The following is a 24,191-nucleotide window of genomic DNA, read 5'->3' on the forward strand; positions in this document are numbered from 1 at the left end:
TTGCTGCTTTCGCTCTCTCGCCGCACCCTCGCTTCCGACTTGCAGCCGTAAACGTAAAGCCCTTCGAACTTTGTTTAGCCTTTTTCCATCTCCCTCTGTCTTTTTGATCACGCAACGTCCCATTTATCTCCGTTGTGCGGGCGACTGAAAGCGCATCCTCCCTACGCGCGGTTACTTTCAGATGGCTCGGCGCGCGGGACCTTCGTCTGCTCATTGGAGCGGTGGCTGAATTCCGATTCAGAATACGAGCCGAGCTCGGATTCGGACTCGGACAGAGTCGCATGCGAGGAAAAGGGTTCCGCATCGTCAGATTCGGATGTTGAACGGATGTTATAGTCAGGCGGATGATGATGATGATGTTTACTAACAACAGCTGCAGAACACTGAAATGTGCATATTGCATTGACTTTGTTATTTGTATACCAATCATAATCAAAAATAAATTTCTATGTTCATTCCCTGTTATGCTCGTTCCCTGAAACCAAGCCGACACTGGGGGTGCGTCACGGCCAGAAAGGTCCGACAGCGAAAGGGTTAAAGCACCAACAAAAATGCAAACGAAATTTTTATAGACAGCCATTAATGCCCTTTAATCTACACTGAACTCCTTTACATGTGCCCCATAGCAAGTCATCCAAAGGTCTAATATGGTATGTCCAGATTGTGAATGGCAATTGAACACATCAAACTTAGCATAAAATTTGCTTAAGGCACTGAAGAAGACATCCTAGTACCAAGAACACACACTTGAAATATTCAAAATTGTGGTATCCTTATAATTTTTCATGAAGAATATAGCTCCCTGCTCTGGAATGTGTCTGCATTCAAGTGTCAGTATGCAGAATTGTATGGATTCTACCTGACTGATGAAGGACATGTTATAGGACAAATTAGCTGTAAACACCTGTATTTTGTTCATTTTTGCAGTGTACTATTCATTAGGTCACAAAGAGACAAAAGTTTTTTTTTGAACACAGAAAGAATGAGGCTGTGAATCTGCACAAAATCAAGGAAATATAGAAGAAACTTGCCTTTTGGTTCAGCTGGCTTGGCTTCTCCGCTAGACTCTTCAATGGGCTCACTAAGATTGGAAATAGTCTCCCCTGTCGTATCATTTTCTATGCTCAATGACTGCCGGTACTAAAAAAGATAAGAGGCAAGGGCTTTAAGAAATGAGGTACTAAAGACAAAGCACTAACGACAGCAGCACGCAAGTTACAACAAGCAAGAATGCATGCTTATGATTTTGTAGTTGATAAATGAGGGGCGTTCATAAAGTTTGTACTATCATTACCATAAATTTTGGAGCACACATATAGGACAGGCATCGAAATGAGTGCACAAAGTATAAAAACTGTATTCCATGTACTGTGGAACACCGCTAGGTCATTAAAACAAAATAGGCAGCACCCATTGGGGGAGTTGGTTGAAGCAGAGGCACCAATATGCTTTCTGCATTTCAAGGGACACAAGTCTAAAGAGATTCACGCCGAGCTGATGGCGGCCACCATATCGTCACTGTCACAAGCTCAGCATGAATCTCTTTGGATTTGTATAATGCCTTTATATGAGGTGCTGGTTCTTTGAGTGCGGGTGGTCCTTACGGAGGCACCAAAAGAGAAGAGTACATGTTAATAGGGCAGTATTTTTGGCTAATGTATCTTCTTATTTGTGAAAACAGAAGTTTGCATCAACGTTCCTTAATACCTCCTGTTCTCGTTCAGGTATTGGCAAAGGACCAATGCCCTTCAATGTCCATCGTTGGCAAGTTGTGCACTAGAGCTCACTGTAATTGCAAAACTCAGGGCCGGAAGTTGAACACCTACTTCTTTAATGGAGCAATAACTCATGTATTTACCTCATGATGAGCATTTATTCCATTAAAAATAGAGGTTAATGTTGCACTTTCACTACATAAAACAAGGCCACATACAAACACATTCTGTTACATTACAGGCTTTTCCATTTCATTAAAACTTAAGGATACTGTGCTAGTGAATGCTTCCGATAACCTTGACTGAAGATTCTTGAAGTGCATTGAGCCACTAACGTACAGCATAGCAACACTGACCTATATTTCAAATGCACAAGACAAATTAAAATGCATAAAAAACTGGATACATACATCAGGAATGTCATCCTCGTGCTCTTCAGTCACTTCTTCAACCACTTCAGCCTTGTATTCACTGATAAGATCCTTCAAAGGCTTCCTATCTACACTTTTTGTTACGAAGGGATGCTGCATTAGGCCAAGAATGTTGAGAATTAGTCACAGCATTCAGGCAACTTTAAAAAAACCTGGGAGTAATGCGGAACATACCTTCAGCAGCTCCTCTGAGGTTGGCCTTTGATTTGGGTCTTTGGTCAGGCAAAGGGATAAAAAATCTCTGAAGTCTTTCGACCTGCATGAAAACATTCATTCCCCATGGTCACAGTAATTTCCATCTCACAGGTATTGTCATTTCACAGGGAAGGGCCACATTAATTGTGAATTAGTCTACAAGAAAGGTGCTGCACAACATAGCAAGTCTTCCCACCTCAATCCTCTGTATGTCTTTTTTAATGCTTCTCTTTACAGGCATATAGAACCAGACAAAGCAACACAAGCTACTGTCATGTTGTTTCAGTCAAGTCTAATAAACAAAAATCAATGCTGCATAAAATGCACACAATTTTTCAATTTTGGGAGTGCTACAGACATGCAGCCTACAAGGTTTTAAGCATTACTAGACAGAGCTCTAAAGATAAAGAAACAGGCGATAAATGAAGATAAAAAATAAAAGGTGGGTGTGGCTCTCAGTCATGCATGCAATGTAGCTGCTAAATGCTAGATGACGGCAGCCACTTAAGCTTCATTGTTCAATACATGAATAAAATGAATCCATTAGAAATATACTAAGAAACAACATGAAATCAATTTAGACTGGTTTCTTACAAGGCTCTAGTTTCACTTCTATGGCAGAATAATGATTAGTACTAGCAGAAAAAAAACTAAGATCAAACTTAAACTGCAGTGCCAGCATATTAGTGTGACATCGTAGATTTAGAAGTATTTCTTTGAATTTTGTCCATTTTCACACAAAAACATTTTCCAAACTTCCTGCGAGCCCCTGGCTCCTTTGAAATGCGGTGTAGTCCTTCTCAACCAGTAACAATGCAGACTGGAGCAGATGTCAAAGTCCACAATGAGTTGGTTTAGCAATAGACAGTTATAGTATAGCATACGCTTTACGCTATAGTACAGTGTATGCTAGGCAGCGCATGTTTATTACAGTTTTAGTTGGCCTGCAAGATCTTCCAATCTCGGAGGCCATATGTTGTGGTCACGGCTATCTACTGACTTTACTGATAGGTGGCGCTGACATCTGGAAGGTTTCTTTCGATAGGCTTGAACTCATTCGAAACGAGAAGCAATCTCGAAAACTCCACAAGGTTATCCATAAAACTCTGTCGTCGAAACGGCCCGAGACTAAGCGAAAGCTGTTTACACAGTCATTTGCTACGAACGAAGCGCATTTTACAAAAGCAACAACAAATTCATTTCAAAGGGAGTAGCCGGGACCGCCGTCATGTTTCCCACAAACTACGCAAACCATGCAAAGACGCTAATGCTAACTGTGAGAAATAGCGTGCGTACGCTATACGATATGGGCCGTTTAGCGTTCTGCGCATGCGCAGTAACGATCCGCTATATTATAGCGTATGCAATGGTATAGTGTACGCTAAACTAAAACTGTCTAATTTCATTGTGGTGCCACAACTAGTGATGCAAAGCTATCAGTAAATTGACTATTGATAGCATCAATAGTTTTTTAAAACTGTTGACAGTGTAAGAAAATACTATTGATAGTATTACAATAGTTTGCTACTAAGAGTGATAAAAATAGTTTTGCAATTCTTGGCTAGTGACATTACCAGAAATTTTGCTATAACTGACCATCAGTAAATGCTCAGCACCCGCAATCGGGAACCGGGAAACGTTATCAAGTTTATGTTTTTACATGTGGTACATAGTGTAATTTTGCATTCTCAACAGTACTATCAAAAGTGACCTCTATAGTACTATCGATGGCACCTATCAATTAGGGGGCAGGAGCTGTAGTGGCGGCCTATCATGAGTGACGTCCCGGCAAGGACACCGCTTGCTCCGACTCGCTCGACTGCCACGTGCATGCGTTCACTTGATGCATGCATTGGAGTATTCGCATCCCGACCGTACCTACTGAAGGATGTTTTGGCTGCTTTCTGCTGTCACGTCTACACGGCAGCTTGATTTTTGAAAGCACGAGACTCATGAAAATTCGTGGCTTTGATATCACAAGCTATGTAGAGTTGAAAGGGTCTACTGCTCTTGCCATAATGCAGAAGTGTGCCGCGTCTGTCCATAAATTTTATAGAAGAAGAATGCCTGCAAATTCAGCATGCAAAATTTTTTATGATGTTTTGCTCAAAACATGAGCATTGCGTTATTACTTAGTTACGGCAGACATTATATTTTAAACAGAATATTGGTATTTGGTGTCAACATTATAAATCTGCATACAAGACGAATACTGCATGCGAAGCTTTCATGAAGCTTCTTATTGCTCTGGCGAGTTATTCTCAGCTGTGTCAAGGTCGTGGCAATATGGTACCGCTCGCGCATTGGCGCGGGTGGGCATTGGTTTGGGTTTTGTTCCGCGGGCGGTTTCGGCTTCTTGCGCTCGCAAATCTGATGGCTACCTTGTTACTAATCGCTCAAAGGGCGACCGCCTGTTTCTAACTTGTTTAGTGCTCACAGGGGTGCGCATAGGAAGTATGCCGCCACGCATGCGAAGTTTCCTTTTCTTTTTTTGGAGACTCGCGAAAACTAATTGCTTCTGGTTGGCGATAAGATGAAGATTAGCGGAAGTTTGTCACACGTTTTGCTTTTCTGATGGGCACACAATCACAGTTTTCTTGAGTGCGCTCACCTACGCATTTCGATTACGCTATGAACGTAACTATTAGTGTAAGAGCAGGAACATTTGACACTTGCAAAATGTTCTCATGTGCACATTTTCTAAGCCTTATGCGTATAACAATGCATCAAATTTTTAATTATTATAAGTTTTTTTATTGTTGTTATTCATGAATAAACAGTACATATATACCAACGGAAAATATTTTTTCTCACATTACGGTAAATTTTTTTCAAAATAGGTCCCTCAGACGAATTGGAATCTTCAATAAAAAAATCGACCCTCAAAGGGTTAAAGTTGGCAACAGGTGGCCTAATTTTGAAAAGTAGTTCAAAGAGCAAACGGTGCTGGAAGAATCTCGATTGCAGTGTTAGCTCATAACTCATGCTCTAATAATAAAAATAGTGCCAATAGTAATTTTTTTAGAAATGGAAACACATGAAAAATATATTTGAAAGGAACGCCTTAACTTAACTAGCATAGAGAATGAAACCAAACAAAGAATGGAGGAGATTCCCAAACGTCATCCGAACTGTAGCAGATGACTGGAGCGAGTCCTTGCCCACACGTCATGCGAGCAGTGTTTGCAGCACCTCTGTAGGTCATGCTCAGGGCTTATAGTTGAATATTGACTATACTATTGATAGTGTTGACAGTGCTATAAATAGTTTTGCATCACTAGTCACCGCCCAGCTTTTATTTCTACATCCTTTCTGGCTTACCAAGCCTGCTCTCAGGCTAAGGGTGATCTTTTGCTGCTGCATAAGCACAATTTACTAAGCCAGTTTATATAACATTCCTTTTTATTGTTATTTTAAGATCGAACTAGAGAGTGTATAATTATGGTGTGAAAAGAAAAACAAGCATTGCCAACCAGAGCAAACACAAGAAATCAGGTAAAACACGCTTTAAAACATTGATACTTAGGAACATTGAAAGCTAAAATTTGGGGAGAAAAATGAAAGTGCGAGGCGGAGAGGGGGGGAGGAGGATAAGTAAAAGGGGAATGTGTCTTGGAGACAGAAGCACCACTAAAAAATAATTTTTCATTTTTGTAATTTTTTTGGCACACCTGCTGGAAGAGTGAATGAGAGAGAGAGAGAGAGAGAGTAGAAACGTTTCTATTCTACGAAATGCTCAGTTTTGCCCATGAAAGCTCTGATGATGACCCATTTTGATCCATTTGACCCATTGTGAATGGAAAATGAATGGAATGGTGAATGGAAAATGACCAATTTTTCCATTCACCATTCCAAAACTGTTTATCAGAGCCATGCCATTTTGGTCTCGTTTGAAAGAATCTTTCTAGCTTGCTTTCCTGCCAAATTTCCTGTGTACAGGAGAATGAAATGCTTTTTTTCCCATGGCGATTTGATTTTTCCACTTTTCTCAAATAATTTTTGGTTGTCAGCAATTTTCCAAGGCATAGATAGTTACTCTCCTTATTTGAATTAATAATTATTTTTTATCTAATGGTAAGGAGTGCAACAAGTCTATCATACCACGTTTCTGTACCCTGAGCCATTTTGAGGAATTAAAGCAAAAAATGAATTCACATTCACAAGTTACAATTTCCAACTTTCATAACTCCGGATAGAATAGTGGTAGAAACATGAAACAATGCTTATTGCACTTGTTGAGTATTCAAAAATATATTCAAATTGAAACATTTTCTCCCAGTTATCCCAAAAATTTGGCATAGCGGTATAGAAGAAATTGTATATTTCATTACGTAAAGAAATACCATTACATTTGCAACTAGTACATTGCATGTTACATGTAGGTTTCATTCCTCTATTAGCAATATCAGTGATGCTATTTAGCCATGCAACTTCGGAGCAGCTTTTGGAGCAGCCAAAAATTTATTTGGAACAGTAAGATGGACTTCTGGAATATGTTTAGGAAAGTGATTGCAAACTATATTATACGGACCTTTTACAGTGACAAGCCATGTGAAGGCAGTAAGTGGTTGCTGGTTCATAAACACCAGAACAATAAACATGACCTCCCCTCTGACACGAGAAATCAGGTAAAACATGCTGTAACAGCAGTCCTTACTATAGACTGCAACAAAATGGTGGTTTTTTTAGGACTTGCTTAAAAAGCACAAAAACACTTGGAAGTGCTACATGCAGACTTCGGAGGAATTTTGAAAGCTTCAAAAATGTTTCCATTCCTACATGTTTATCATCAGATTTTACACTTAAGAGTATAATTTTGCATTCATTGAAGTCTTTCATTTCCCTTCATCGCAGCCCTTACTATGGACTGCAATGAATTGGTGGTTTCCTAAGATGCGCTGAAAATGCATGGAAGCCCTTGGACATGCTACATGCAGACTTTGGAGGCATTTTGAGAACCTTCAGCGTGATTTTGCTGCTATAAATGTATCCTTCAAGATGGAGCACTCTGTGGGGAAAGAAGGTATGTTGATAATACAGCAGGGCCTAATGCAACAGGCAAACTTTAGTTAAACTCTCTGAAGGGGATTGGCGACGTCTTATTTTTTATATTGTTGCGTTGTTGTCACAATGCCATTATCTCCAGGTTATACAAGACCCCTAAAGTTAAAGTATCGGTAATTATGAGAAAACTAATGCTATCTACGCGAATAGTTGCTTGCACAGGTAGTTTATCTGCTTTGGTGTTGGTGCAAAACAAAATGGTGGGTCAGCTTGGCTGCTTGATTTGGTTTTGTCTAGGTCCACAATGACAATGGTTATTTACACAAGCCTGTCATTCGTGGCTGTGGACACGCCACATTGCAATTGTTTGGCGACACTCTCAAAAGAAAACATATCTATGATTGTTTCCCGATAGACAATGTCCATGACGTAGCCCCTATGCAGAGTTTGTTACTTTGAATGTTCAAAAGTCGCCCCCAACCTCACTTATCAAGGGATTCGAGGAGCACACATACTTTCAAGGAGTTTTAAGGGCCCTTGAATCTTTTTTTTTTCCAAATTGAAAGGTTTTCAAGGATTTCATGGAGGTGTATGAACCCTGACTGCAACACGGTGTACCACAAAAATTAAGATAGTTTCCTGTGCTACAACGAACAGTGTTAAAATTTGTCCTTCTGTGTTGTATACTTGCCTTTTTGTTTATCTGTACGTAAAGAAAAGCATGCATGCTTTTAAAGACGAATTCATTTATCCAGGGCATGGATACATGTCCATGGACATGGACATGTATAAAGCTATTCTTACAAACTTCACGAACTAAGGGCTAGTGGTCCACAGAAAATTGGGTTATGTTTCCTTCCCCTTTGAGGTTGCCAAAAGTAGAACCCATTTAATAAGAACTTTGTACCATGGAATTGTGAGATGCACTTTTTTAAACACAAAAATCACGAAATGTATATTATAGAGACCCTAATGGCAAATGTCAAAACTAGCTAGAGTGATAGATCTACAGTCTTTAAAACCTCTCAGCATTTATTCTGCACCAAGACCCAACTTAGTGGAAAAAAATTACTACTGAAAACAGTATTTCTTCTGAATATGGCAGGTCATCCAAGAAAACGAGTATAGATAAGTCCACCACACATCAATGCAGCACAGAAATACTGTGCTGCACCAGCTGACTCGGATGTCATGCTCTAATGTGTGCCAATGCCTTTGGCATGCTAGATAGCTGCCCAGAGGCCCTAGGGTGCCAGAGAGCGCTCCATGCTCCCAGAGATAGCACTAACACAGTTGTTTATGGCAATGTAAGCAAGTTCTACAGCACAAAAATCAATAAGAATTAGCGAAACTAAATTTTTATTAATGCTAAAATACAGCATAAGTACCTTCTGATTATCAGTAGTCAAATTTATGTTCTAATCGCTTAAATATAACGTGTTAGAGCTGGTTCAGTATTTATACAGTGGTGGTGCCAATCCTGCCACATGTTCTTGCTAACGTCTTGCTAACAAAAACTCAGTTCCCAGTGAAAATGGTGCTCTGAACATTTTGGAACAATAATCTGTCACTTCAACTTTACTTAATCCTTACCTTCAGTGCACTTTTATAAAGATCGTGACAGATGATAGCAAGAAACAACGATATCGGAAAATGGTACACCCATGGCTTCTGCATTAATAAACAGCAAGTAGGAAAAGGCAGTGGCTTCCTATTTTTACTTTGTGAATAAACATATTTCTTGTTTTCTGTCTGACCCCTTAAGTGACATTAGTGATGGACGTACCACTTGGAAGGCTGGGCGAGGGTTGGTGGGTCAGACTTTTGGATCTTGAGCAAGACTCTCATAGGATTCATTTCATTGTTTGGAGGCTCCATCTGTGCAAACTCAATCAGAGTAATGCCAAGACTCCAAATGTCAGCCTTGTAGTCGTATGGATTGTCCCGGTACGTCTCGCAAAGGACCACTTCTGGTGCCATCCTGAATAACCAGAGTGTGTTAAGGCATGAAACTTTAGATTTATCTTAAGCGTATTAGGAAGGAAAAAACAGTGACAAGCATAAGAGCGTAATGAAGAAAAAAAAATAAAATGAAGAGGGTAATTAAAAAAAATGTGCTACTACATATCCCAAAGCAACTTAGTGGCTCCGCAAGGTTTTCCAATTGGATTAACACCATTTCAGCAGGTGGCTGTTTATGACATATGATTTTTGTTGAAATACTGGACAAGTGCCAGGCACTGAAATGCAAGTTCATAGGTAGGTTGCACTAGCCATATCCACGCTAGCCTTATCCAGCAGCCTAAAAATAAGCATGACTGCTGCTTGGTTTCTGATGAAATGATTAGTTCAGAAGTATCAAGAGCAACACTAATTTACATAACTTCTCACCAAGCATACTTTACTCATGGCATGCAACTGAAGGCATATCAAGGGCAAAAGTTGGAAACATTGGCTAACTTGGCCACTGTCCTTATTCATTAAAAACATCACAGTGCAAGATTTCTTACCAGTATGGTGTGCCAATGAATGAATCTCGCTTCTGTAGTGTATGCTTGTTCTTTGCAGAAACACCAAAATCAGCTGAAGATAACAAAAACAGCAAATTAACCAAACAGAGAAAATAAAACCTTGCCTATCCAGAATGAATGAGACTGGAATGACACACACAGTACTGACAGCTGGTCAATGTGAATGTTTAGAATCATTTTAATGTTTTAAAAGTGCAGCTCTATATACAAGCTTGCTTATCTACAGGCAGGCATGATTTGCTCTCTTTTCATACAACCAACCTAGCAGCCATACCATACATTTTCTCAAAAATTGTATCAAGCCTACCTTTACCACTACAAAATCCAAATTTATTGCATCCAGTGCATAACCAGAGAATGTCTTGCAAAAAACACACTGCACTACTGGCAGCTAGATGGTGCGAATACAGAAATATTAAGCCAAAGCCTGGCCCAAATCCAAAGCAGCATGGCATGCCTACAGCTCAGTTCTGGTCTATAAATGCAGGTGCACAGGCATTTGGCCACAAATTAAGCTGTCTCTGCACTGAACAACACAAGAATAATACACATTTGCTGTTATAAGGTGTTGCATAACAAACATTCACACTGTTTATTTGAGAGGGGTTAGCAAGCTGGCCACTGTATGGGGCTTTATTAACCCTTTATTGACGAGTGTTGCCTAGAGGCAACATACCAGAAACATTTTTTTTTCTTGCCGAGTTTCAGCATGAAGTTTCTCACTAAATGTTTTCCGTCAATATTGAATGGCAGGCAGCAAGCATCATTTGTTGGTTTAGACCAGGAACACTCGATCAGGAAGAAGTAGTTCGGCACGAGACTCACTGTCTTTTGAAAGCAACTTCAGAGGAGACAGGCCGATGCAAGATATCTAGCTGCAGTAGTGTCACACATGTGATGTAAGGCAAATGAAATGTACACCTATGGTTGACATATGATGAGAGCTGTCTATACAAATTGAAAACGAAGACTCTGATGACTTAGGGTGAACCACACTTCCAGTTTCCCACGTAGGGTTTTCCCCTTATTGCTGAAAAAATTTTTGCTAAATATCTTCTTTTGTAAATTACGCTTATTCTTGATGTATTTTGTATATTTAGATAAAAAATAAAAGCAAATTCTGGGTAATTATATGTCTTGCCATTAAAGGGTTAAATAAATGTACCGCCTCTGCATTACCTGTCTATCAGTATTAAATTCTCTGCTATACTTGCAACTCTTGCCAAGATTTAAGTCCGTTTTACATATTTGCCTTCCTAGCTTCTGCTAAATTTTGGTAAATTCCACTCGGAAATGAAGATTTTGGCAGTAAATATTCATAGGGCTCATACTGCATAGGCAAAACTGATTCCTGTTGATTTTAGGCCTCCTTACCTCTTCATACACAAGGTGTTCATGATGGCCCACCTAACATTCTGCTTGTTTGGTCACTACACCACTACTTGCGAAAAGATTGCCAAAGGTTTTATGCTTGCACTTCCTCAAGGAAACACTACAGCAGCAAGATTAAGGTATTGATACTGTATTAGGGTCTGAAAATTTTTGGAGATACTCTTAATGGCAAAATCACTTGGGAAAGCTGCCAAGCATGTGTGTATTCAGCTAAGTGTCACTCTACAGCGTGTCAAGACAACTAGGCATTGTATACACTGACATAACTTAGGTAACTATGGCCACCCAAAGTATGGGCAACAGCAAATGACAAAAGTGTAAGAAAAGTCTCCTCTTGTGTTCTGTCACTGCTTTTGCACTTACGAAGTACTAAATGGAGAAGCTATGTGGGTTTGTGATGATGACTGATGCACAGCCCACAGTGATGGGCATAACCTTCAACAAGCTAAGCTTGACAAAACTAGATGCAGTGCACTTATTTAGCCTTTACACTCTTGACACTGTAAAAGGATCTCTGTGCTGTGTATCGGTCATTACCTGAAAGCTGTAGGTTTAGCTGCTCTGTTGTGTAACAAGTTTTAACCAACCACTTTTCTGACTGACATACAGGCACTGTTATGCAAAGCAGCAGAGAACACAATCCAAGTGGTGGCGGTCATTGACTACAAGCAGTGGCTTTATATTCCTGGAACTATTTTAAATTAATAAAAATGGCAATGTCAAATATGTCAAGAATGAAATATAATCAATAAAAATTTGAAATTAAATATGTCAATGGGTCTAAAGTCAGTTCTTTTCCCACTGATAAGCCCTGCATGGTTATGGTCCCATGCACAAGTGTACTTCATGTACCCTGCATATGTGCATGCTTAATGCAGAATGCATTAGGCATGAATGTGTGCACAAATATTGTGCAAAACTGTGCAAGGTCAGTATGAGTGCAGTGAAAAAGTATTGTTCAGCAGTGCACTTGCCTTGATAGACCAGATATACAACACATAATTTTTAAGTAGTAAATATTCATGTGATGGCATCTTTAGCTTTTACTTTTGCACTTCTATTTGCATAAAAACTGCTTTGAATTACTGTGAAACACCTAAATATGCTATGCATGTGTTTCTGCAACTGTGGCTGTAATATCAAGCATCACACAGGACTAGCACAACCTCCTTGCTGTGCTTTACCGCCAGCCCTTTATTCTTATGCATTTGAAAAAATATGGAGTAATGTAGCTGCACACCTAAGTTTTCAATATGTACAGTCTCATGCAATATGAGCAGCAACACGGTGCTCATAGATGAAAGGCCCCCAGACTTTATGCCATTGCTGACATACAAATAACTGGAGAATTCGACACCAATATAATTACCGTAAAACCTTGTTAATACGCAGTTCTCTGGGAACGCAGATCAGGTATGCATTAAGTGATGTACTAATTAACTGACAATGACAGATGAGCAGCTATAGACTTACTGGCCAAAAAAGCATGTTAATTCTCACTCAAACACACATGCAAATTTTTTTTTTTTTTTTACGAGCAGGCAACATAAAAATCTGCGAGTTTCACTTGCCGCCATGGCGGCCTCGCAGCCATGGTGGCAAGTGAAAAGACTTCATGAAAAGAATTATGAATTTTGTCAGAAAATCGTAACTGTAGTTCAGTTAAATGCAAAGATATGCTGATCGAACTGATGCAGCCCTTAAAGAGCTAGGCTTAGCAGTTCAGAAAATGGGTCTTAAGCATAGCTAAAGGTACATGAGGTATAAAGGCAATGAGTAAAACAGGCACCCTGACAGCTCCAGGAAGAAGCTAAATGCAATTTTAAACAGTGACGAGCACACTCCATCAAGTATTCTTAGAAAGAACTTTTGAAACGACACAACCGCATTTCGATGGGGGCGGAATGCGAAAACACCCGTGTACTTAGATTTAGTTGCACGTTAAAGAACCCCAGGTAGTCGAAGTTTCCGGAGTCCTCCACTACGGCGTGCCTCACAATCAGAAAGTGGTTTTGGCACGTAAAACCCCATAATATAATCTTTTTTTTTTTGAGACGACACAAAACATGCACACACAAATACAATTGCAGTAATTTTATATTGAAATTTCCCATTCTTTAATATACAAAAGCATTTTGATCCACTCACCTATTTTCACATCTCCATCCAAAGTGAGGAGCACATTGCCAGCTTTCAGATCTCGATGGATAACTTTTTTTGAATGCAAGAAACGAAGGCCTTCACAGATTTCATGGCACAAGTAACGAATTTGTGGCTCTGTCAGTGGTTTTTCCAAGTCAATCATAATCCCATCCACTGCCCCAGCTTCGCAGAACTCTATCAACATCTGTTGCAAATATAATCAGCTTGTCAAAAGTTATTCAAGGTTGATGACAAGCAAGTTGTCATAACTCTCTCCACTTTCCCACTTTTATGCTCCAAATACAGCTAAGCTGCACATTCTAATATGGTAATCATTTTTCAGGAGGATATTTTTTTCACAGTTATTAAGAAGGTTCATGCTCAATTTCAAAAATAAACACACCCACAAAGTTTATCCTGGAGCTTCACCTGCCTCAGGCACCTAGTTCTACATTACAATTTAACAAGCAAATAAATGGTACTAGTTATCCACTTCTGCAAATCAGTGTGAGTTGCCAATGCTTACAGGTTCACTAGATCTCTAAACAAACGCCAACACTTTTGTGCTGATGTGGATTTCCACAGTGAGGCATCTTTACTCAATTTTTACAACGTGACACTGGAATCGCCTCAGCATTTTAATAAAGTGTCACTTTATCGGACAACGGCTCTTCCTTCACACTGCCACTGTGCATTCGAATAATCGAGGGGCGCCAACTTCGGACCGTAAACACCTTCCTTCCTTAACTAGTGTTGAAGCTACCAGAGGATAGAGGGAAAGGAAGAAGCTACCGCTCAAGCCAGCAATGCAGAAGCACAATAATGTGAATGGACATATCACTGTGCTATATGTTCCTCAGCACCAGAGCATCTGTCCAGTCTCTAGCTGGAGCCTGCCTTGTAGCTTCTACTCGTTGCCACACTATATTGTAAAACGTAGCATACATTAGGGTGTTGGTTTGAACTAGCTGGTCAAATTCCATATTCAAAACGACACAAAAGGCACCGAAAAGTGAAGACAACACACGCTTGTGCTCCCATCATGTTGAAGCAACAACCGTAGTTAGGACACACATTGTTATCATATGTGTATCCTAATAACTGGTTTGCTTCAGTGAGACAGTAATTGACAACACATTGTTTGCAGACACAGGCCAACTTGTTGCACAGCATGATATTGCACCAGAAAGTTCCCAACTGGTGTTGTGGATGATACAAGCTTGGAAGCAGCAACAGTTTATGCACTTGAAATATGGGCTCTCGCAATTTCACGCACACAATATTATAATCAATCCACTCTTACAATTACTGTGCTCTTTAAATATGTTTTCTGGCTTGACATGAGAAATAATGGCATGGCAAAAGTATGATCAATACATCAGACAACAAACCAAAAATGAGCAACACACTGAAGCCTCTCATTTTATGTTAGTTCAAGAGCCAAATACTCCATAAATGACAACAGAACACTAAATTTGATGGTGTCTCACACATCTTTGACTGCAGGAAGCTCACAAGGCACTACCTTTTACCTGCTTAGCTCAAAATAAATTGCCTATATCTGTTGTAACACCGTCAACTGTTACAGCAGAGCTTGATTTCTTTACTACATGAATGTCCTATTTAAGTTCTCTCTTCAAGGAAAAGCTCAGTTTGCTGAGAGTTCTTTTGCTAACCATCAATATGGCAGCAGTGAATTTCCATAGTTTGAAACAAATGTGCTTCAATACTGTGTGAACCTATAATAACAATAAACAAGTGTCAACTTCCTGAAAAATTGTCTTATGCTCAATTATGCCTCCAGACACATAATGTGTACAAAAACTTTCAAAACCAATCTTGCAGTGAAATATGTGCAAGAAGCCTGACGCGTGAACTGCAAGTGCATGGAAAACATTACATTCTTGTCTTCTTCACCACTACCAACAATGAAAAAATCTGCTCATTACGCACCCAATGTGGTGCTGACTAACTTTTAATAGATAAGTTACAACATACATCAGATGAACTTTGTTCACTGCAGAGATTACAGAAATACCACTGATGTAGTCTCATTTCTAACAATCAGGACCACCAAATTAACATGCTACTTTTAGCCATAATGATTACACAAGTGAAAGACTTTCACACTTTGTGGCACATGACCGAAATCAATAAAATAGCTACACATTTACAGGCAATACAATTCAAGCAGTGCAGGTGCATTGTTCACATGCCTAAGGAAACAAATAGCAAAGCAGGAAAGCCTCATATCTTATCAGTTGACAGATAACTCGCCTCACGAGGCATTCTACTGGAAACCAGCCAAATCTCTCTACTAAGCGATGGCAAGCCAAGGCCATTGCTTCAGCTCAAGAAGGCCATAGCTGTGCCTGAATAAAATAGATAATGTATGAGCCATACAAAGAGGCATTTTTACATCCTCCTGGAACCCATACAATGGCTGACACAACCTGAAGATGAAGCCTCTAATATGGCGAAATCCTTGCGCACACATACTCTTGTTTACAACATCTCGACTAGACTGCTGACTAGACTGACACAAAAACAAGAAAGAATGCAAATTTCACAGAATGGCATTTCCTCTCCCTTCCTGTGAAGGCTCGGTTACAGGTCTTAAGCTACAAAATGATGAACTCCATTGCATCTCCTAATGCAAAAAGACCTGTACAGACATGTATGTTCACAAAGCTTTCCAGAATAAGCAGCAACTTGCAAAAGAGCCAATTTATCTGCTACCTGGCAACACAACTTGGAATTGAAAGAGCTACTGCACAGGTCACACAATAGGTACACAGTTCTGCCTTCAAGTGTACGCTCCCACGCATTTACAGCAAAATAATTAAGCTTTCTGGTGGCTTCTACATTTAAAAAACTTGCATGGACACTTGTACACTGCCTGTACATTAGTCAGTGAAACAAACTTGGCTTGGGAATTTGAAGCCACCACACCAATAACTAGCACCTGTCTTTCGCTCATATAGTACATTCTGAATGCCTGATAAAAGCAGGGCTCAAACACCACCAACCGACAATCAAATTTAAGTGGTCTTATTCCACATGTGAGCATTAGTGATAAGAAATAATGGTGCACACAGTTCACAAATCACAATACCTCCGATATCAGGTCATTTAAGTTCTACCTCTGAAGCACACGCACATATTTAAGGGCAATGATCACTTTTTAAAGTAAAAAAATGCAGACATACCCATAATTTTCCTTCATAAAAAAAGGCTTCCTTGAGGTCCACAATGTTGTGATGTTTGCATTCAATTAGGATATCAATCTCAACTGTGAAGTCTTCCAGATCATCTTCTCCCTTGAGCTCGCATATCTTCGCAGCAGCTAATATGCCGGTTACTCTGTGCCGAGCCTGTCAATGACAATGTTTTTTTTTTCTTCGTATGGTTTTGTTTTTGAGTGAATGCGCGTAAAAAAAATTTTACAACTTGATCAACGTTCAAATATTTGCCAAGGTTGGCAAATATTTGCCAACCGAGAAATTGCCGAGAAATTACAAGACACTACGCCACACATGGAGTATTTGTAATAACAAACATAAGAGTGAAACAAATTGAGACTATTTTCGAACATCTGCGAAATTTTCGGGGACACTTACGGGATGGTGGCCTCTCTACAAAATGTAACCAACGGGGCTCAAGAGTAAGTTCAATATATTAATATGCACACAGTCGCAACAGATGTGCCCCGGCAGTCACCCTAAACAAGTGTGTAGTCCCCACACAGGCCAAAAGCGATCCAAGAAACGGCATTCCTACTAGTGAAGGAATTTCCGGAATGCCAGCGTAATGTGCGGCCCCAAAACATACGCAAAGGGGAACGGACATCTGGCATCACGGAGAAGCCCCCCTAGTCGTTAGCCCAGCGACATATTTTAGATAATGTATTTCATGTATGATGAAATTAGACAGATGAAAACAGCACGCGGTTGCTGATAAAACAGGAAACTAAAACAGGAAACCGTGTACATACTTACGATAACCGCTCAGTTCGATGCGGTCAACGGGATAGATAGCTGATGGGCTAAATCACTACGCTTAGAAATTTTTTCTTACTGCGCTTACAGGACAATCTTGTTTTGGTGACATTTCAAGGTGACACTTCAATCGTACGCCATGCGAACGAAGACAGTAACAACATTCAGAATTAACCTCTAATTTGTCATACAGCGCGATATGCAATAGATGCCGCGCTCAAGCTATGGGCAATTTCAGCGCTCACGTCGAAGAAACACGTATCGATCACCTCACCTTGTACACTTTACCGAAGGCACCGTCGCCCAACTCTCCGATGATTTCCCAGAAGTCTTCTGGATTCTCGTCGAAGCGAATATTACTACAAACTTTGCGACGCTTGGCATCTCCTCCTCCTACACCGCCCAAGTTGAATATCTTCTTGAAGTTGGAAATAAACGACGACATGCTTCTAGAGCACCTTGGCCTCAAAGCAGACGCGTCAGGACAACTTTTTCACTCGAGCACATGACATGAGGGGTGGTATGTCAGAGGCAGCTGCCAAAATCTGACGTCCCTGCCACGCACTTCACCGCAGGCTGGCTGCTACTAGGCCTAAAAATTACAACGGGAAGTAGGATCGCCGTGATGGGCCTCATGTACCCAAGTCCGTCCAGATCGTAGGCACCGATCACATTGCGGCTGACTCGCTGCGCTGATATTCGCCGGCCGCTCAAACAGTTTCGAGCCCTGTGGTGGGCCGACACTCGACAAGCTCAATAATTACATAGACGGCGACAAACTATCAGATGATTCACCTAGTCGGCTGCCATATTGCAGTATGACGTCACGATTATAGTTTTACGCGCGTCCGACAGGTGGTTGCAAAAGAACGGCTCTCGCGAGAACGCGAACCACAGGGCGACTGCGGTACTGTGGCGAGCGAAAGTTCAAGGCTACGTTACCCCCTCCCTTTCAAACCCGCCACCCCCCTTCACAGTTCCTCCGGACTAGCATTGACAACTTTCAATTCATGCGTCGTCGTAAGGCAACGCGATTGCACAGCGCAATATATACGGCCGCCATCTCCCGTGCACTTTCATTAATGCCTTTGTAAACTAGTTTTAGACCAATTCACTGCAGAATAAAGATCGCGTATATAGTTTTATGGGTAAGTTAACATTAACGCAAACAGTTTGTGCTATTGTGCAAAGTTTCTTCCGTTCCCACTATCATTTATGTTACCAGTCTTTGCATTACACAAAACTTGAAGGAAACGCAGACAACTTTTAGCAAACTCATCATGAGAAGCCACTTTATTCATCAAAAGCATGCACCCACATACACAAAAGAAAAGGCAAATATGACCATGTATGTACAAATAGGGCATCTATACAAGAAAAAGTTCCAAAACCATTCTGTACATACAATTTACACACAGGCATTGCAATGTTTCAGCACGGTGCAAAACGATGTCAAACTGAAACACGGTCAACGAAAAAAATACAAAGGAAATGGCAAGTGCCATTCAAAGTTTTATTGTATCTCAGGAAATGGTTATAAAAAAACTGAATTGGCCTAGTTCTCAACATTTATAGCTAAGCATTGCAATATTTCCATTAGAAGGTGCAGATTAGTGTGGAGTGGTCTGCATTCTGATAGCTTTCGAATTCTCTCAAGCTTTACAGTGGTCATTGCGTTTCGCAGTCAAGTGCACGTGAAAGAATATTTTTCATCAATACAACTGTCATATATGACCCATAAGTCCAAATTTAAATTTAGCATATTGAGTGCCCTGTTGTTTTCATATGTCTGTGAAGCTCCCTGCCATTGTTTCTGCATTACTTGTTTCATTTTTTTTTTCATAGCAACAAACACAAATATCAGCAAACGAGGGGCCCACTCTACAGATCTGTCACAGAGGTGTGGGCTACAGATGACCAGAAAAGTACTGATGCCAAGTGTGCTATTATACAGAACAGATCATATAATTATGTCACTTGGTGAGACCTGAATGCTAACAAGCCAGCGACAAGTTCTGGAAGCTTGAAGTTTTCAGGTTAAATATGTGGATTACTGCACATGAATGCACAAATGTGCTTTGCAACTACGCATACATACATGCATGCCCTATCATAAAGAAGTGAAGGCCGCCCAAGCACAGCTGCAAATGACTGACTGGCTGGCCTTCACTTTCTTGAGATCAGATGTGACATCCAAATATCTTTGAAGCAAGGTACTGACTGCAACGAAGTACGTAGAAAATAGCAATTCTACCTAATAATAGACACAGACACAATCAATTCTGTCAGCTGAAAATTTTCGTTATGACATTTCTTGCACCCTTAGCATCTATAAATTCAGACAGCAGTAGAGCAAATTTAAAATGTAAGTTTTCAGAATTCAAATGTTTCCACAAAGTGAACTACATGCTTCAATTATGAGTACTTTAAAATATGGAATTGTATTGTGTACTTTAATGACAACCAGTCCTATTAGAAATTTGTCTGGAATAAATAATTACTCAAGTATTATTGCACAAGCAACAAAAAGGACACAGACGTAAAAGAAGAACACACACCAACTCTTACGTTCGTATCTTTTTTGTTGCACAATAATATTTGAGTAATGGATTAACAACTTGCCCGGAATGCTGCTCTCATTAAATAATTACTGCCAAAAGACATAATTTTAAAAACCTGCTACGTGAACACAACATACTGGCATTACTAGTAAAAGGCCACACGTCTCTTCCAAAAGTTTTTTTCTGATGCTCTTTGCACACGTTTACAGATCCTTAAACGTCTTATGATATATACAGCATGTCATAAATTTCCTTCTGTTTGGAAGTTCTTGCAATTGTGAGGCATTAAATTGGCATGTGTAGACACAGGGTCTGAAGGATATAATTCCACTTTAGGTGCATTCCACAGAAGCACCAGGTTCTGAAAACCTGCAGTTTTCACTACAGGTTTGCAGAAAATCGTAATTTCAGCAAAAAATGGCCTGTTTTGAAACAGTGTTAAGCATCCTATCACAACATAATACGCAACATATGAAGCTTTAATTACTGTTCATATGTAATACAGCCAACTTGTGTTTAATTTGACTTTGATAGGACATGCAAATGCATGGTTTGAATTATCCAATGCTCCAATTAAAAGAATAATTTACAATGCATAAGTACTAAATTTGGCTGGATTAAAGGCATGCCAAATTAGAAATTAGCTATAGTCAAATCAATAGATGTTGACAGTAGAGCCCTAAGGGCTGGCTTTCGGGCACATTCTGAAAGCATGCACTAAAGAACAAGCACACACTTTCTTTTAAAAAACATTCACTAGAATACAAATGGCTGAAAACATATTTATGCAGTCACCACAGCAGCTTCAATGCTTGATCATACATTTCACTAAAGCAATAGACAAACTGCTACATTATGTGTATTATTTGTTAAAACACAAATAATGTAAAATTATAATGTCAAAGCAAGGTGCGCAGAGGCTGAAACCAAATTACAATAGACAGACATATGTGCCTTCTGCATTGTAATGTCATCTTTGTATGATGTATGAATAAAGCAGCAGGTATGCTTATAAGCAATCAACCAAAGTGACAGTGATGACTATGGTTCCCCATGGGAGAAGGAATAACATGTGAATGAAGAGCTAGTAACAACCAACATTTTTCACACAGAGGGCATCCAATTGCTGCCATCTTGTGGCATCAAATTACCAGATATTAATAAAACAATGTCAACTATCCACCAGATGCCAACGCCACCAAGTGTTAGCAGCTTTCCAACTGCTGTGCCTGTGTGGCCTAAACAAAAGCGATCCATTCCCAAAAAGCCTAAGAGTATTGAATAGAGAAGCGCTGTTGTGAAGTAGTGCCCAGTGTACCTAGAAACGAAGAGAACAAACAAAACACCAACCTCAGCATCACATTGCATAAGAATGTGGCAAGGGAAAATTGAAGTACATTTTCAACATATTTACTGTCTGAAGATGGACAAGTATCAATTTTTAATTCTCTTCATTGTTTTAAATAATTATGACTCACCGATAAGAGCAAACTTCATTCATAAACATAGTTCTATGTAATAGAACTATGTCTATGTAATAGAACATTATTACATAAACCAACTGGCTGGGAAGTCGTGTATACCCAAAGCTTTGCGTAGCTTACTTATCAACACATGCCATGAGCATAGAAGCACCAAAAGATTAATTGCTGTCAGTTCTGTTGGTTCATGCAAGTAAATTCGAGGGCAAAAGAAGCATGTGAACTAAATGCCAAGCAATTAAGGCAGCCACACAAGAGGCCTCCATGTAAATGAGGTTATGTGTTGTGGTACACCTGTAGCTAACACCAAGAGCTTTGATATCAATCTAGTAGTAAATTTTTCTGATGGAAAAATTCCAGTGCTTAACAAGTTTGTCGAGTTCAGCGGCTTCTTAATTTGCCATACAGAACTAAATTCAGTCAAGACTGATGTTCATATTTAATATGTGCAATGTTTTACTAAGTGTGAAGTTGCTATAATGTGGTTCTTCTGTGACTGAAAGTACATTAACTACCAGGTGCAGAAAATTATTGTGCACCACCTATACAATTACCTCATCTGAGCTTCTGAGTTATGCACTCAAACTTCACACAGCTGTCAGAATGTTATAGCCTACTCTGACACACTATTTGAGTCGGGTAGCATTACTCTTACGTATGCATACCTGCCAACCTGCTAACTTTAAAATTTGTAAAAATCCTGTGGACTAGGGGTGGGGTAGCACACAGTTTTAAGAATGTTGCCCTCAGCACACAGCCTTCTGTGGATCACATAAGCACTTTAGTAACAATGATTTAGCTTTACATGCACCACAGATGCCGTAGTTGGCGCAGCAGAGACTGACAAGTAACATTTTGTTTTCAGATCCCAGTGACTTTTTCAACATCTTTGCTAATGCCACTTATGCCTGCTTCAGGTATTTCTCAGAATAAACTTGGTCAAACTAATTGAGTAACCTTTTGGTATACGGCGTCTTGTGCTGCCACAAGGTGGCACAAGTACCATCACAATTTCGTTTTTGCAATCTCACACCTGCCTATCTTTGAACACTTAAATCTTTTTCACGAACTGAATTTGTTTTTCGTAAATCATGACATAACATTCATAAAATCGTAGAATATGGCCAACTTTGTGTAAACTTTACTGAAAAATTCAGGAGAGTTGGCAGGTATGCATATGGCTTACAGCAACCTTAAAACTGTGGCTTGCTTTTTGTGCAGAAATAAACCTGACATTGCCTATATTAAAACGTCGTGAAATGCCAGCTAAAAGGCACTGCATAGGGTGCTTGTGTTCTGCTCAAGGCTGCTTGTCACATGCAGCTTACATAGACTGAATTGCTTTTATAAAAATCCTTTCATGTAGTGTTGCAAAAGCAGTTTTGATTAAGGATGCAGGAACTACACAATTTAGCAGAGTAGAGCACTTAGATCAATATGAGCTCTGTTTCACGTGTGTAGGAAGAACAGACATACGTATGTAAAACAGGAATATGCATAGTTAAGAATGTTCAAGGAAAGGGTGCATTGTTTTACCCAGCAGTCCAATTGCTAAAGAAGCATGAAAATGACAAGATTACATAATGTAAGCCATTTAACGAATGTTCTCACGGCTTACTGGCTATTGACAAGCCGCTAAATCCTTTCCAGCAAGGAAACAGTGGCAAATAAACATAGCTGGCACAGGATGGTGTGCATGACAGGTACAGTTTTTGAATTGATGAAGTATGCTCTAAATTATGGCTGTAATATGAAGGCAGGCTGGCTTACTTAATGCACGGAAAGCCGTCTTTTAAAAAAGTGCGGTTGCCGTAACACTCGATATTGGGCAGAACAGAACAGTTGACTGCAGTAAACTGGACGTCTTCGTATTTGGATCCTCCAAACTGCACAAAGAAGGAATCGGTAAATTGCACAGTAGAAAGAAACAAAAAATAACGACGGCCATGATACTCGTACGTACAAATCAGGTGAACTGGATCATGAACAGGGACAGTGAAATGCCGCATGAACATTGCGGTGCCAGAAAAAGCGATGACATGAGTCATAACTGGCTGTTTCGAGCAAACAAATAACTTTAATTGAAAAAGCACGCGAGATTGGTGACCACTAGCGTACCTTGGTGCAACCATAGCCCAACTCTTCCCGCGCAGTTTCATTTCCTTGGAGGTCCAAGATGTCCGAGCACTGCAGGAAATCTAATGGCCTGAGAAATTTAAGGTTTTACATGAAACGTAAAGCTATTCACAGGGTTAAAGCTGTGTTATTTAACGGTTACGTAGCACCAGAAATCGGCATGCCAAGACGCAGTGCCTTCAAAGGATTAGCAGCAACATAAACTTACAAGTTTTTGCAGAGGACTAGTGGTCCGTGAGGCTTGTACTCACAATCGTCTAAGGTGCATTGCGTGTTTTCGTGATATACGCAAAGTACAAATTTCGAGCAAATGGTCAAAAATGAATATAAAAGACAAAACATTATTTTGCTACATAGCGCCGATCGCATGAGCGACCACACTTAGCTGGCTTAGCTCAACTTGGATTCGTTCCTTTGGCAGTCGGCTACGAAAAAAAAAATGTTTTTTTTAAGGTTGATGGCTAGAGCAATAATACAGGATCGAAAATAAGATACGAAGTGTTGTATTAGTTTTAGTACAAGTAAATATAAGCAACATTGTTTATCATTGTTCTAGGTGCAACGGTCATGTGTTCTGGCGGCTTGGCTCAATGTTTATGTCACGT

The 24,191-nt window shown here is 39.9% G+C and overlaps 2 protein-coding genes across 2 annotated transcripts in view; both read right to left on the bottom strand.

The window, feature by feature from the left end:
• Slik (Sterile20-like kinase) overlaps positions 1-18,198 on the bottom strand; it is a 115,717-nt gene extending 97,519 nt beyond the window's left edge. The window contains exons 1-8 of the mRNA XM_050193235.3: positions 17,683-18,198; positions 16,620-16,784; positions 13,417-13,615; positions 9,856-9,928; positions 9,132-9,326; positions 2,321-2,402; positions 2,126-2,239; positions 1,032-1,140 (exon numbers count right to left, since the gene is read on the bottom strand). Of these exons, the coding sequence (XP_050049192.1) occupies positions 1,032-1,140; positions 2,126-2,239; positions 2,321-2,402; positions 9,132-9,326; positions 9,856-9,928; positions 13,417-13,615; positions 16,620-16,784; positions 17,683-17,853 (1,108 nt within the window). The 5' untranslated portion in view covers positions 17,854-18,198. The remainder of the gene's footprint in view (positions 1-1,031; positions 1,141-2,125; positions 2,240-2,320; positions 2,403-9,131; positions 9,327-9,855; positions 9,929-13,416; positions 13,616-16,619; positions 16,785-17,682) is intronic.
• A 474-nt stretch (positions 18,199-18,672) lies between these two features.
• On the bottom strand, positions 18,673-23,985 carry amrt (TM2 domain-containing protein 2 amaretto). Its single transcript, XM_050193249.3, has 4 exons — positions 23,795-23,985; positions 23,569-23,656; positions 23,221-23,336; positions 18,673-21,287 (listed from the first exon to the last, which is right to left on the bottom strand). The coding sequence occupies exons 1-4, from the start codon at positions 23,953-23,955 to the stop codon at positions 21,074-21,076; spliced, it is 579 nt and encodes a 192-aa protein (XP_050049206.1). The 5' UTR covers positions 23,956-23,985; the 3' UTR covers positions 18,673-21,073.
• Between the last annotated feature and the right edge of the window lie 206 nt (positions 23,986-24,191).

The sequence above is a fragment of the Dermacentor andersoni genome, chromosome 1, assembly GCF_023375885.2.
Source record: "Dermacentor andersoni chromosome 1, qqDerAnde1_hic_scaffold, whole genome shotgun sequence".
Taxonomy (NCBI): Eukaryota; Metazoa; Arthropoda; class Arachnida; order Ixodida; family Ixodidae; genus Dermacentor; species Dermacentor andersoni.

What these genes read in the sequence shown, in the direction of transcription:
- amrt (XM_050193249.3), bottom strand. Translation starts at nt 23,955, where the DNA reads ATGCGATCGGCGCTATGTAGCAAAATAATGTTTTGTCTTTTATATTCA. An exon ending in CTAGTCCTCTGCAAAAACTT is followed by an intron (nt 23,657 to 23,794) that starts GTAAGTTTATGT and finishes TAAATTTCTCAG; the next exon opens with GCCATTAGATTTCCTGCAGT. An exon ending in TGGGCTATGGTTGCACCAAG is followed by an intron (nt 23,337 to 23,568) that starts GTACGCTAGTGG and finishes TTCTTTGTGCAG; the next exon opens with TTTGGAGGATCCAAATACGA.